We start from the raw sequence: 12,281 nt of genomic DNA, 5'->3' as shown, positions 1-12,281 counted from the left end.
GATAAACTCCCTCAGACATTATTTTATTCGATACTCCTAGCAGTGCCGTGAGATAGGTAGCAGACCTATTTTATAGTCATGTAAATGGAGGCTCAAAGAGCTTAGATTACTACCCAGGCTCACAGCTGGTAAGTGTTTTTTTCCAGTATTGTATGCTAAAAGCTTAGTAATAATTTAGTAATGCTTCTTATAACTAAAGAATTTTCAAAAAGAAAGAGCACCACTAGCTGCTTAAAAGAGGGGCATTACCTAGTGACTATATCTTGGTAGGGTCACCACAGATCTAAGAACTGGCTCTGAACTTTGTAACTCTAGAATACATTCAAATTTATCAGATTTTTGCACCTAACATAGTGCCTAGAATATTGTACTCAATTAGTATGTATAAAATAAAAATCGGTGAATTGGGGGGACTATCTTTAACCTCATGTGTAAGAGCCTATATGATAATCTAGAATGCTAGTTTTTAAAATACACTGAAAAACATATCTGCTGATGACACTAGGATATCCTCTCTCTGGTCAGCACATCTTGAAATCATAAAGAAAACGTACAAGGTAATAAACTGGTTCACAAGGCAGAAAGGAAAAAGGTGTAACATTTTACAAGTGGAATTATGTGCTAAATGCTTTCTTTTAAACTTTTGTTTAGTACTTTTGTTCAGATACGTATACTGGGCTCTGGGAATTCAGAGATGAGTAAGAGATAGTCCATGGGAGAATAAAGAGGTAAATAAACAATTACAGTAAAGCATAAGAACTATGAAAAGGTTTTCTCAGTGGTATTGCAGAGCACAGGGATGTAACATCGCTTTGGTTCAAGGATGATATCTCTGGAAATGATGCTTGACCTGAGTTTCAAAGGATTTAGGAATAAGCCACGAAAAGGGAAGAATGATATTCTAAACAGGGGAACAGCCTGTGAAGGCCCAGAGGCATGAAGCAGCTTGATAGCTTTCAGGCACGGTAGGTAATCTGGCACTGCTGGATCATAGGATATATAGGATGGGAGATGATAAAGAGATGAAGTTAGAAAGGCAGACAAGAGTACCGGACTTTTATCTGAGAGCTATGGAAAGCTATTCTAACGGGGTCTGAATAGAAGAGTGATAGTTTTGCATTTTAGAAGACTCCACTTAGTAACGATAATGCAGAATGAATTGAAGGTGACCAGACTAGATTCTTTATAAACATGATATTTATTCACGGGGACACTCCTTGTAAGAGTAGTTGTTATTTCCTCCACCACACAGCTGAAGAGGCTGAATCACAACCCTGTGTAGCTCTCTTAGCCTCGTGCTCTGACCCTGTTGTTGAACAGGTAGCCCAGGCTAAATACGAACTGAGTATTTGGGTGATCATCCCAGATTCTCTGGTTTTCTCTGGACCCAGCAGGTGTAATTCTGGCTCTGTTGAACACCTCGTTAAATGCCATGTGCCCTGTTTTATCTGGCGAGCCTAGAGTCACTTTAGGGAGCCTGCAGAAAATGTCTTTGAAGTAAACACAGCTGACTTGAACCAAAGTTCATAAAGATGGGCTTTTAACTTCACTCTGCTGAAGAAAGTAGGTTTGGAACAGTGAGTAAAGATTTAAGGATCAGAACTCAAGCACAAATAACCTCTTTTTATTGCGTGATACCAAAGGAAGTATTTAACTTTTCAGATTGTCCATTTCTCTCCTGCTTTTCCACCTCCCATCAGTCTAAGCTTTTTATCTTCTTGTAAACGGGCTTTGTACAAGGTGTGGCATTTGATGTACTGATTGAATGAGTCAAGCAGTCCATCCAGTTATCCACCCAACCATCCTTCCAAGTAGCTGTTGAGTTTCTTGAGGATAAGGATTTAGCGGTGTTGCTTTTGGATGTCTTCCCTCCTATTGCCCTTACTTTCTGCTTGTGACAGTGATGATAATTCACACATTGCATCAGAAGAAAAGAGGTTACCTAAAAAACAGAAAAAGACGGGGAAAGCTCCATCTTACTGCTTCCTGTGAATCAGTTAACTCCGTTTTCCTGAATTGAAATGAATCTAATGAAGCAAACTTTTAAGATTCTGAAAGAATTCTTAGTGCCTTCTGCTATATAATGAAATCTCATTTTAACATCCAAGAATCCTGTAAGTTCAGATCCCTGGGTTTAAATCTGCCACTTATTGGAAAAGTCACCTTGGCAGGTTACCTAACTCCTCAGATTCTGGCACATGAAAAACCCTCAACAAATACTAATTCCCCTATTTTTCTTTCTTGCCTCCTTTGCTGAAGCCTCCTACTTCATTTCCAAATGATCTTCAGGGCTACTGCCAGACATATTTAGTTGTTGAGGCTAAACTGAGCACCAGGACAGCTTCCTAAGAAGAAGGCCTTAGGAGAAAGCCTAAGGACAGGAGCCAGTGGGACATGTGGCAGAGAAGACAGGCCGCTCCTGCTTTAATAATAATCTTATTATTATTTCAAAAGGCTTTCAAAAGGCTTCAGAATTCATCTCAGTCTGCTCACCCCTAGCACATGAATCTCTTCCACAACAACTCTGCCTGGTAGTCATTTGGCTTTGGCTTCAAATCCAAGCTCTTACTACTTTCCATTAATGGAGATAGTGTGCATGTTGCGGAGAAGGGAAATAAAAATTCTCACACCGTATACTAACTTCACCGTTTCTTTTACAAATTGGTATATTGGGGCCTGTAGGCCCGTCGAAGGAGAGAGGACCACAAGCACTCTCAGTGAGTCATTTCCAAGGTTAGAGAGTGTTCCTGGTACCTGGTTGCTTGGGCTTATCCTCCTCTGTCCTCTTGCAGGTGTGTATCCTCTATTTGGACGAAATGCTTCCAACCTCTCAGGAGCTGCCTTGCGAGTTCACTTGGTTCTTTCCTCTCCTTCCCCACACCCTGGGCCCGCTCCTGAACTGGATTCTGTGGACTGCAGCAGCCACAGTGAGTCTGAGCTGTTCTCCAGAAGGAATGATGAGATTCAGCTCTCTCCATCACCTGGCCCCCAGAAGTCTTCTGCCTCCACCCAGGTCCCCTGCAACAACACCACAAGGGAAGTCTGCCCAGGCGAGGAGGGCCCAGCCAAGTTGGATGGAACTTTTGCAGTCAGTATCCTGGTAGAAAGAGCGATGCATTTGAGCTTAAAAGGTATGCTTTACTTACTTTTCCAGGAGCATGTATCTGACTCCTCAGGCTATAGTCCTGTCTTCACGAATCTTAGAAATCATGACAGAATCTGCAACAACTGTTAACAATCTTAATAATTATTATATTTCTCAAGCCTAAAGTTTTAAGCAACTTGAAAGCCTTTCTGAACTTAAGTGGACATTGCCAGTTATATATTAATTTTGCATATCATAAATTCCCCAGTCCAGAAACCTGAGTATCAACTTAGGTACTTCTCTTTTCCTTATCCACTCTCAAATCATCAAATTTATTAAATTGTTGTATCCCTTAAATTTCTCGTAGGACTCTTTTTTCCTTTCCATTGCTACCAGCTCGGGCCCTCTTCATTATGTACCTGGGACCAAGAGTTCTTAACACTGGATCCCTAAACCCCTAAGGACTCAAGGATTAAAAAGTCAGGGTGGTGAACTTGGATAGGAAAATAATCACATCTGAATTTTATTAACCTCTAACTAAAATTTAACATTTCCTACAGTTATGAACGTAGGCACTAGACCCTAGTAATATTAGCAATACCTGTGATGTTGTCAGTAGTAGAAATCACAGATACTTTCATACCACAAATATCTTTTTATACCTATCATTACTTCAAAATTAAGGTAGTTGTAAAACCTATAGTTAGATCTTGTTACATATTAATAAAGCATATATATTTAGCAGGTCACAGCTTTTTTAGCATTTTGATAATAACACTAATATAATTTGATTTTTATGTAATCCTGTGTGTCTTATGTTATGCATTTTAAAAAAACACACAGAGGGGCGCGTGGGTGGCTCAGTCGGTTAAATGTCTGCCTTTGGCTCAGGTCATGATCCTGGGGTTCTGGGATCAAGCCCCACATCGAGCTGTCTTCTGCTCAGTGGGGAGCCTGCTTCTCCCTCTCTGTCTGTCTCTCCCCCAAACTCGTGCTCTCCTCTCACTCTCTCCCCCTCCTCTCTCAAATAAATAAAATCTTTAAAACACACACACACACACATACACACACACACACACACACACACATTGGGGCACCTGGGTGACTCAGTCAGTTAAGCCTCCAACTCTTGATTTCAGCTCAGTTCATGATCGCAGGGTCGTAAGATCAAGCCCTGCCTCAGGCTCCACACGACATGGAGCCTGCTTAAGATTCTCTTTCTCCCTCTCCCTTTGCCTCTCTCCCTCCTTCTCGCTCTCTCGCTGTCTCTCAAAACACACACACACACACACACATACCCTGTTGTTAAAAGTAGAAGCCCATAGACCTCACCAGACAGCCAAAGGAGTCCATGGCACAAAGAACCCTTGCCTTACTCTTTATTCAGCCTTGTAATCTCTCCTAAAACTTTCTCTTTGCCGTCACCCTTCTCTTTTCTCTGGCTAATTCCAACTCCTCTCTTAAAGACTCACTGTTTATCAGAGTTTCCCTGACATAAAGGCTCCTTCTGTTGCTCTCCCAGCACTTTTTTGCCCTCTTTATCATAGCATATATCACATGGTATTGAAATTGTTTGCATGGTTCTCTTCTCTACTAGATATGAACTGTTGAAGAGCAAAGACCTTATTTGTTCACTCATCATCCCTTCAACAAGACTTGTGTAGTATTTGCTGTGTACAAGCACTGTCTAGCGTGCTGGGGATGAAGCAATGAACAAAACAGATAAAAATCGTGTCCATGTGGAGCTCACATTCTAGTAGGAATAGCTTCAGCTGTGTATTCCCAGCCAGTAAGTTGTATGTGTGTGACTTGGAGCAAGTTATTGTCTCCTTCTGTCTTGAATTTCTCATCTATAAGTGGTTGGAAGTAACACTTCTGAAATGTGTGATGGCTGTGTAGGGAGTCAGACAACCAAAGCCTTTTGAGCCCAGGTTTAAATATATATCTTTTTGTTTGGCCTCCCTACTTAGTTCCTATCATTTCTGTGTTGGCCTCTCTCAATTTGTGCCATTGTTGGAGCAGAAACAAAACTCATACCATAGTAACTGTTGTTTACCTTTCATTTCTTTTTTTTTTTTTTAAGATTTTATTTATTTATTTGACAGAGAGAGAGACAGCCAGCGAGAGAGGGAACACAAGCAGGGGAGCGGGAGAGGAAGAAGCAGGCTCATAGTGGAGGAGCCTGATGTGGGGCTCGATCCCACAACGCCGGGATCACACCCTGAGCCGAAGGCACACACTTAACCGCTGTGCCACCCAGGCGCCCCTACCTTTCATTTCTATTTCTCTCCGTACACACCATCGACAGGCATTACTCCCAGGAGTATAAGCTACTATAATGACCCCTGAGGTTCTCATCCTTCTCATAACCTTTGAGACCTTGAAATGTTTTATCTCAGGACAAAGTCTCCGCCAAGTATAGTCCTTGCTTTATTGTATTAGAGATAATGAGATCCCATATGAGTCACAAAATTGGGAAATAATTTTTGCTTTTTTATTGACCCACCAAAGCAACCTATTTTTGAAAGTGTAATGTGTAAAAACTGAATTTTTTAAAAGAGAAAAATCAATAGATGAATGAATTTAAGGAAAGCACTTATTTTTTGTAAGAATTGTTCTGTTTCGTTGCTTTGGATTGAAAATAGAATTTAAAATACAACAATAGGGTTTATATTCCATTTTAGGGGGAGTCTCCATATTGCAAAAGTACAAATACAAAGCAATGCAAATATACTTGTAACTTTCCCGTTCGACAGCAAGTTACTCTTTTTTTTTTTCTGTTTTTACTGCTATTTCTATTTACTTTATGCAGAATTTATTCCCAGGACGTAAGTTTTTGTTTCTTCAGTTTCTTCTGGGATATCGTTTCCTTCTGTGCAACCTCGTCTTCTGCTTTAGGAACAGTCTGCTCTTTTCAGAAAGGAGCAGCTCAGTGTGGCAGGGAGTCATGTGTGGCTTAATCCAGCTTTTTTGGGTCGGTCAATAAAAAAGCCCTGTAAGTTCTACGCCACGTCTTGGGGGCTTTGTTCACCTGGATGTGCTCCACCACCAGAGAATCTACATGTAAACCCCTAAGTTCAGCATTACTCTCAGCATTTTTAAGCATGTGCAGTAAAACTTCAGCACTCTTCTTGGGCCACCGACCCTGTGTCCCGCCCCACTGTTTGTCCGGGGCACACCTACCCACTCCAGCATTGGAGCGACGGAATGGCGCATGTTGCTTCTGCATAGGGACATCCTTCACATCCTTGGTGGCTTTTCGAATATGCATACCTTTGATGGCCTGGACAGATTCACATGTGTTCGTACAGTCGGAACGAAGACTTGCATGATTTTGTAGGGTTTTCTGGGTCAAGTGAATAGCAAACCATTTTCAGAGACCACTTCAGGCTGCTTAGGGAAGAACAGCAAATTACATTTTAAAATACGACTTGGCAAAGTAATTTGACAGTAATTTATTTGAGCATCTCCTTGTACCGAGTCCTGTTCTCATTTTTGTACATTAATAATCTCATTTCATCCTTACCACAAGTACAATGATGGTGTGACTAGGTTACAGTACCTACCCATTTTGTAGAGCTCAAAAAGATAAAGTGACATGAGTTACACAGTTATTAATAAGTTCTGGAAACCAGGATTTGATTCCAGCTATGTCTGGATCTGAAGCCCATGCTCTTTTCCTGTATACCATTGTGCCTTTCAGGGATGAGATGTGACTGTGTTTGCCAGTTAAGCCTGTCTACACTGTTTTTACCAGTCAGTCTCACCCAGGGTGGGTATATATTGCACACCCAGTCCTGTGCTTACATCGCAAGAATGGCAGTTCAATTTTGCAAGTAGTAAGTCTCTGCAAGGCCAGTGCCAGGTACAAAGAGGACAGAGCAAATGACACATAGTTTCTGACCTCCAAGAGCTGATAACCCTGTTACGAAGATTAGCAACTACACCATTAATGATATATAAAGCAAAATGTTCCGAAGGCCGAAAGGGCGCTACCATATATAGAGAGAGTTTAGAACAGAGAGATGAGAAATCAGGAGAACTTTTTAGAATGAATAGGATTTCAGAAAGGTGGGGATAAAACTCCAAGTGGATATTTTGACTCAAACAAAGGTATGAAAGTGGGAAAGTATATGTTCTGGGCTTGCTTAGGGAGGGCATGGGGGATCGTGATAGCAATTGATCCTCTTTGGCTGGATCCTCTTTTGGCTGGTCATTGTAAGGAAGCTACGAGAATCATGAAGAAATAGATAAGAACATTGCTGAGCTCAACCAGGGGCTCAACTAAGACTAACCGACATGATTTTAGAGTGGTTGAGAATGACACAGTGGTGATTTCCTCCAGTAGCGCGTGGCTTCCTTTGCTTTCCTACCACAACAAACAACAAGCCATTCCCTGGGCCTATGCTCACGCACCTTTCTTAGCCTGGATTCCTTTCTCCCTTTCCCCAGCTGCCAGGCTCCAGCTGGCATCCTTCTCTTCCCCTCATTCACCCTGTTCCAACCATGCTAGCCCCTCTTCGCTTTTTCTGAAATATAGACAGACTCCTGTCTCTGGGCCTTTGAATCTGATGTTCCTCTCCTGCGAATATTCTTAATTTCTGGCGTGTCTTTAGTGAAATAACTTTGTCTCACAAGGCCTTCCCTGACCATCCATCTGAAATTGTAGCTCCTTCCCCAACATTTTCTAGCCTCTTTCCTGCTTTATTTTTGTCTGTAGTCTTTAAATAGTGTGTTTTGTTTATTTTCTGTCCTTCCAAGAAGAATATGAGTCCTGCAGAAACAGGGAGTTTTGTTTGTTTTGTTTTATTTACACTATTAAATCCTCAACACCTGGAACTGCATCTGACATATGATAAGCAGTAAATATTTGTTAAATGAGGATGTGAATGAATCTGAGACCTTCGTCCAATGCCTCCTTCTCCTTAAGACCTTCTCTCATTTCCTGCTTTGCCTTCCACAGGCAAGTTGCTTATGGGGAATTTAACAGAGGATAAGTCACAGCAAATACTACAAGTCATCGACAGCCCTGGATTATGAGCTTTGCTCTCAGCAAAGCTTAAATCTGAGGCAGCTTTGAACTTTCTGTGGTCCCCACTGGTCCTCGTTCTGAAAATAAAAGAGCTTCTTGAATACTTTTGTTAGAGAAAGCTCTGAAGACCCTTTCTTTATGAATCACCTTCAATACTCTTCAGAGTTGTATTCTTACACCAGACATGACAGGTGTCTCTAGACCTGTTTTACGACTAAGGCACTGAGGAACAGAGAGGTAAAATTATTAGGTTAATCTAAGTTATACTAAGTAAAAACCAAAATAATCTACAGTATCATCAGCCTTTAGAGGTTCTCTTTAACCTACCCAGGCAGGGTTAGGAGGCCCTCTGGGTTCCCACAGCTCCCTATGCTTTTGGTATAGTCTTCTCTTACTTTAATTGTCTGTGTGTCTGTCTCCCCCAGGTCAGGAACCAAACCTGACTCACCTGGGCATGTGTGACACAGAGAAAGTGTCAGTTAATGTTGGTGTACTGTAACTGGACTAAGTTTTTGTTAATTTACACATTTGGGCGTCACTAAGAGGAAAGTTACCATGCATTCATTCCAGGCCACAGGGGGAGCTCTTCACCAAGCAGAGTTAAGTAGACCTATTGCAATGGAAAAACCTTGGAGTAGGTAGTCAGGAAACCTGGCTGGGCCTTACAAATGCCAGGTGTGCACCTCTCTGTTGCCTGGTTGCCTTATTTGTGAAATAAGGATAGAGACACCTATCTTGTGTGATTTTCAGGTACGTTATCAGTATATAAGAAAAGTTTGTAAGCTATAAGGTGTTATCCAAACATAAGGGGTTGTTATTTTAATCTCTGAAACAATTATATCTTTCTTGATGCATGTATTTATGTAAAACACAGGAATTCTAGTGAAAATGGTAAAGCTAGTTCATCTCAAGTTCATCTCAATAACTGCTCTTGATGTGTATCCCAACATGTGGGAGGTATAGTGGCTTTCTTCTGGGCTGCCTCCAAAAGTGTTTCAGAACTTGACCTTTTCCAGGGGCGCCTGGATGGCTCAGTCGTTAAGCGTCTGCCTTCGGCTCAGGGTATGATCCCAGAGTCCTGGGATCGAGCCCCGCATCAGGCTCCCTGCTCTGCTGGAGCCTGCTTCTTCCTCTCCCACTCCCCCTGCTTGTGTTCCCTCTCTCGCTGGCTGTCTCTCTCTCTCAAATAAATAAAATCTTTAAAAAATAATAAAAATAAATTTAAAAAAATAAAGAACTTGACCTTTTCCAGAAATGTTAACAGGCCCACCTGAATTTCTACCTACAAGGAGAGAGCCAGGGACACCTGACAGACCTGCTTTCTCAAGCTTATTTATCACCTGCCTGTTTGGCTGAAAGAAATATTTCTAAGGAAAAAATCTTCTTCCAAAGTCAAAATAGTAGTTTTATTTCAAGGCCTTTAGCAGATAGCATCTTCAAACATAACAAACCATAAAAGGGGTGGCGTGGGACGGGGAGGGTGGGTGCTATGAACCAGAAAGCTGAACAGTACTAGTAGACATCTAGAATCATGGAGTTTTATTGTGGGAAATGATTTGGGAGCACGTTTCAGATGAGGAAACTGATACCCAGAGAGCCAGAATGAAGGGCCTGACATGTCACACTACATGAGGGGCAGAGCACACAGGAAGCTGGGGTCCTGCCTCTCAGAACCACAGCTGGTCCTCTCGCTGATCTCTCTCGGAGCTCCCCTGAGCGGATGTGGTGTCCTCTGCTGGCGCACACTGACAAGGCAGCTTCTTTCTCTCTTTCCTCCAAGCCTGGCACCTGTCTACAGACAAAGGTAGTAGTGAGTCTGCAAAGCTTTTATAAGGGCCTTGGGACCACTCCATGCATTCAGGGAACTCTCCGTTTAGTGAGGGAGACACAGACCCACAAATTATTATAGAATGCTGTGGGAGCTGCCAACATAGAGGCAGATTATCTCTTCTTAGCTGTGAGGATTTATGACATTTTAGTGGAAGAAATCAGTTTTGAGAAGCTTGAGACTTTCTAAGGAAAGTGGGAGAAAGAGAGAAAGGCTAAGAGAGAGAGAGCAGCTATGTCAGGGGGCATCCAGTTATAGGAAACAGAACTCACTCGAGCCATTTTACATCCTGTGTGCTGAGAGGCCCTATGGTAATAGTGATGATGAGAGGTTTGGTTCCTCTTGATTGCATAAGTTATGTTTTAGATACTTCTTTTTCTTCTGCTCCTTTCTCTTCATCTGTAATCCTGAGATTTCAGCACTTTAGAGCTGAAAGCGATCTTATGGAATATACAGACTCTGTATTACATAGTCTATTCAGCACTGTCCAAAAGAACTCTGTACTATGATGGAAATGTTGTGTATCTTTGCTGTCTGGTATGGTAGCCGCTAGTCCCATGTAAGTTTAGGCAACATATTGAGATCTTTTTCTTTTTTTTTTTTTTTTTTTTAAGATTTAATGAAATCTTATTTGACAGAGAGAGAGACAGCGAGAGAGGGAACACAAGCAGGGGGAGTGGGAGAGGAAGAAGCAGGCTCCCAGGGGAGGAGCCCGATATGGGGCTCAGTCCCAGGACCCTGGGATCACGCCCTGAGCCGAAGGCAGACACTTAATGACTGAGCCACCCAGCATATTGAGAATGTATATGAGAAGTATGCTGTCTACATCTCACAACTGTTAAGGTTGAATTTGTAATGAATGTAATTCAGGACATTCATCCTCCTTGGGTGGACCTCAGATCCCCCTACCAACATTTGTCAGGCTCCGTAAAACAGAGACACACACAGAAATGATCTTTTGGTAAAATGAGATGACCGAAGAAAAACTTCTGCTCTAGGTCCTCAAACACAGCCTAGCAAAATGTGAAAAATACACATTCTGATTTCTGTGTTTGGGTTTTGAATGGAAGAAATGAAGAGCCTTAAAGCCTTCATATTGCTTCCTTACAGTCCACTAGTTTGAATTTACGCTTACATGCTGCTACTCTCCTAGGAAGGAGGAAAAGAAAACCATTTTACTTTATTTTAGAAGAGATTGAATGACTGAGTCTCCCACACTGGAAACCCGATCTTATAAAAATTAACACCAACACGGTACTGGGTGTTTTACGTTTCTTTACTCTGGTAGAGACAATACAAAAAATGGCTGAGAGCTTGGACTCGAGCTGGAATCTTGCATTGGACTCTCTCAGTTCTATTATTTAATAAACTTGTGACCACTTAATAGATGTTTAATCTTTCTGTACCCCAGTTTTCTCATTTCTATAATGGGAATAATAATAAAATCTACCTCACGGGTAGGTTGTTGTAAGGTTCAAATGAGTTAATACATATATAGTACTTAGAATAGTACCTGTCACTTAGTAAGTGATGTATGTTACCTGCTATTATTTATTTTTAATCCTTATAACCACTTAGGAGGTGTAAGTATCATAGGCCCCATTTGAGGAAGCTGTGGCCTAAAGAGGCCTTGCCCAAAGTCACACAGCATATATACAGCAGTGCTGATAATTGATCATGTGATCTCTAAGTCTAAGGCGTTTTGCAGTTCTATTTTTGCTTCTCAATCTAGTATTTTCCATCATCCCACAAAGTATAAGGAGATGGGAAAAGTCATCCCTCACTGGGGAGTATTTATGAACTGAGCTTTGAAAGGACAGTTTTAGTAGCAGAAAGGACACTAGAAACACTTCAGATACAGGGAATAGCTCAACAAAGACCCCAAAGTAGGAGAGAGCTAGGAATGGTCCTACTTATACCTGTATGAGAGGCTTCCAGCACGTTCTTTCTGGCACCCTAAAGTCAATCATTCCACTGTGTTCTATTTCAGGGAGTCCCTTGACACAGCGGAAAGTACTGATACCAAGTTGTTGTGTATCCTTTGCAACAGCTGATGAGCCGTCTCCTGTCTACACCCAAGTGGTTGAAAACACAGATTCCCCCATCTGGAATTTTCAACAGCAATCAAGGTTTGTATTTTATAATATCCCATTAGCCTTCCAGAACCTGCTTATTATTCCAAGAGACAAACTCAGATCAAGGAGTATAACAGACACAACAATATTGAGCAGACCTGGAAAATGCTTTTCTTATCAAGCAGTTATTTAATCCTGGTGCTTATGTATTCACAGCTAGAAGTGGTTTAAAGGTCTTACTGCAGTATTTTTTTTTAACTC

The 12,281-nt window shown here is 41.6% G+C and overlaps 1 protein-coding gene across 4 annotated transcripts in view; it reads left to right on the top strand.

The window, feature by feature from the left end:
• C2CD3 (C2 domain containing 3 centriole elongation regulator) overlaps positions 1-12,281 on the top strand; it is a 130,715-nt gene that overhangs the window by 72,724 nt on the left and 45,710 nt on the right. For all 4 annotated transcript variants that reach the window (XR_015726931.1, XM_045816163.2, XM_045816164.2 and 1 more), the window contains 2 exons: positions 2,793-3,131; positions 11,936-12,074. Coding sequence is in view for 3 of the 4 variants with exons in the window: in XM_045816163.2 (XP_045672119.2) it covers positions 2,793-3,131; positions 11,936-12,074 (478 nt within the window). In the remaining variant the exon portion in view is untranslated. The remainder of the gene's footprint in view (positions 1-2,792; positions 3,132-11,935; positions 12,075-12,281) is intronic.

Source organism: Ursus americanus, chromosome 16 (genome assembly GCF_024610735.1).
Source record: "Ursus americanus isolate L20-20 chromosome 16, mUrsAme1.1.p, whole genome shotgun sequence".
Classification (NCBI taxonomy): Eukaryota; Metazoa; Chordata; class Mammalia; order Carnivora; family Ursidae; genus Ursus; species Ursus americanus.
Note: the sequence above shows the minus strand (reverse complement) of the source record. Positions and strands in the feature narration are given on the sequence as shown.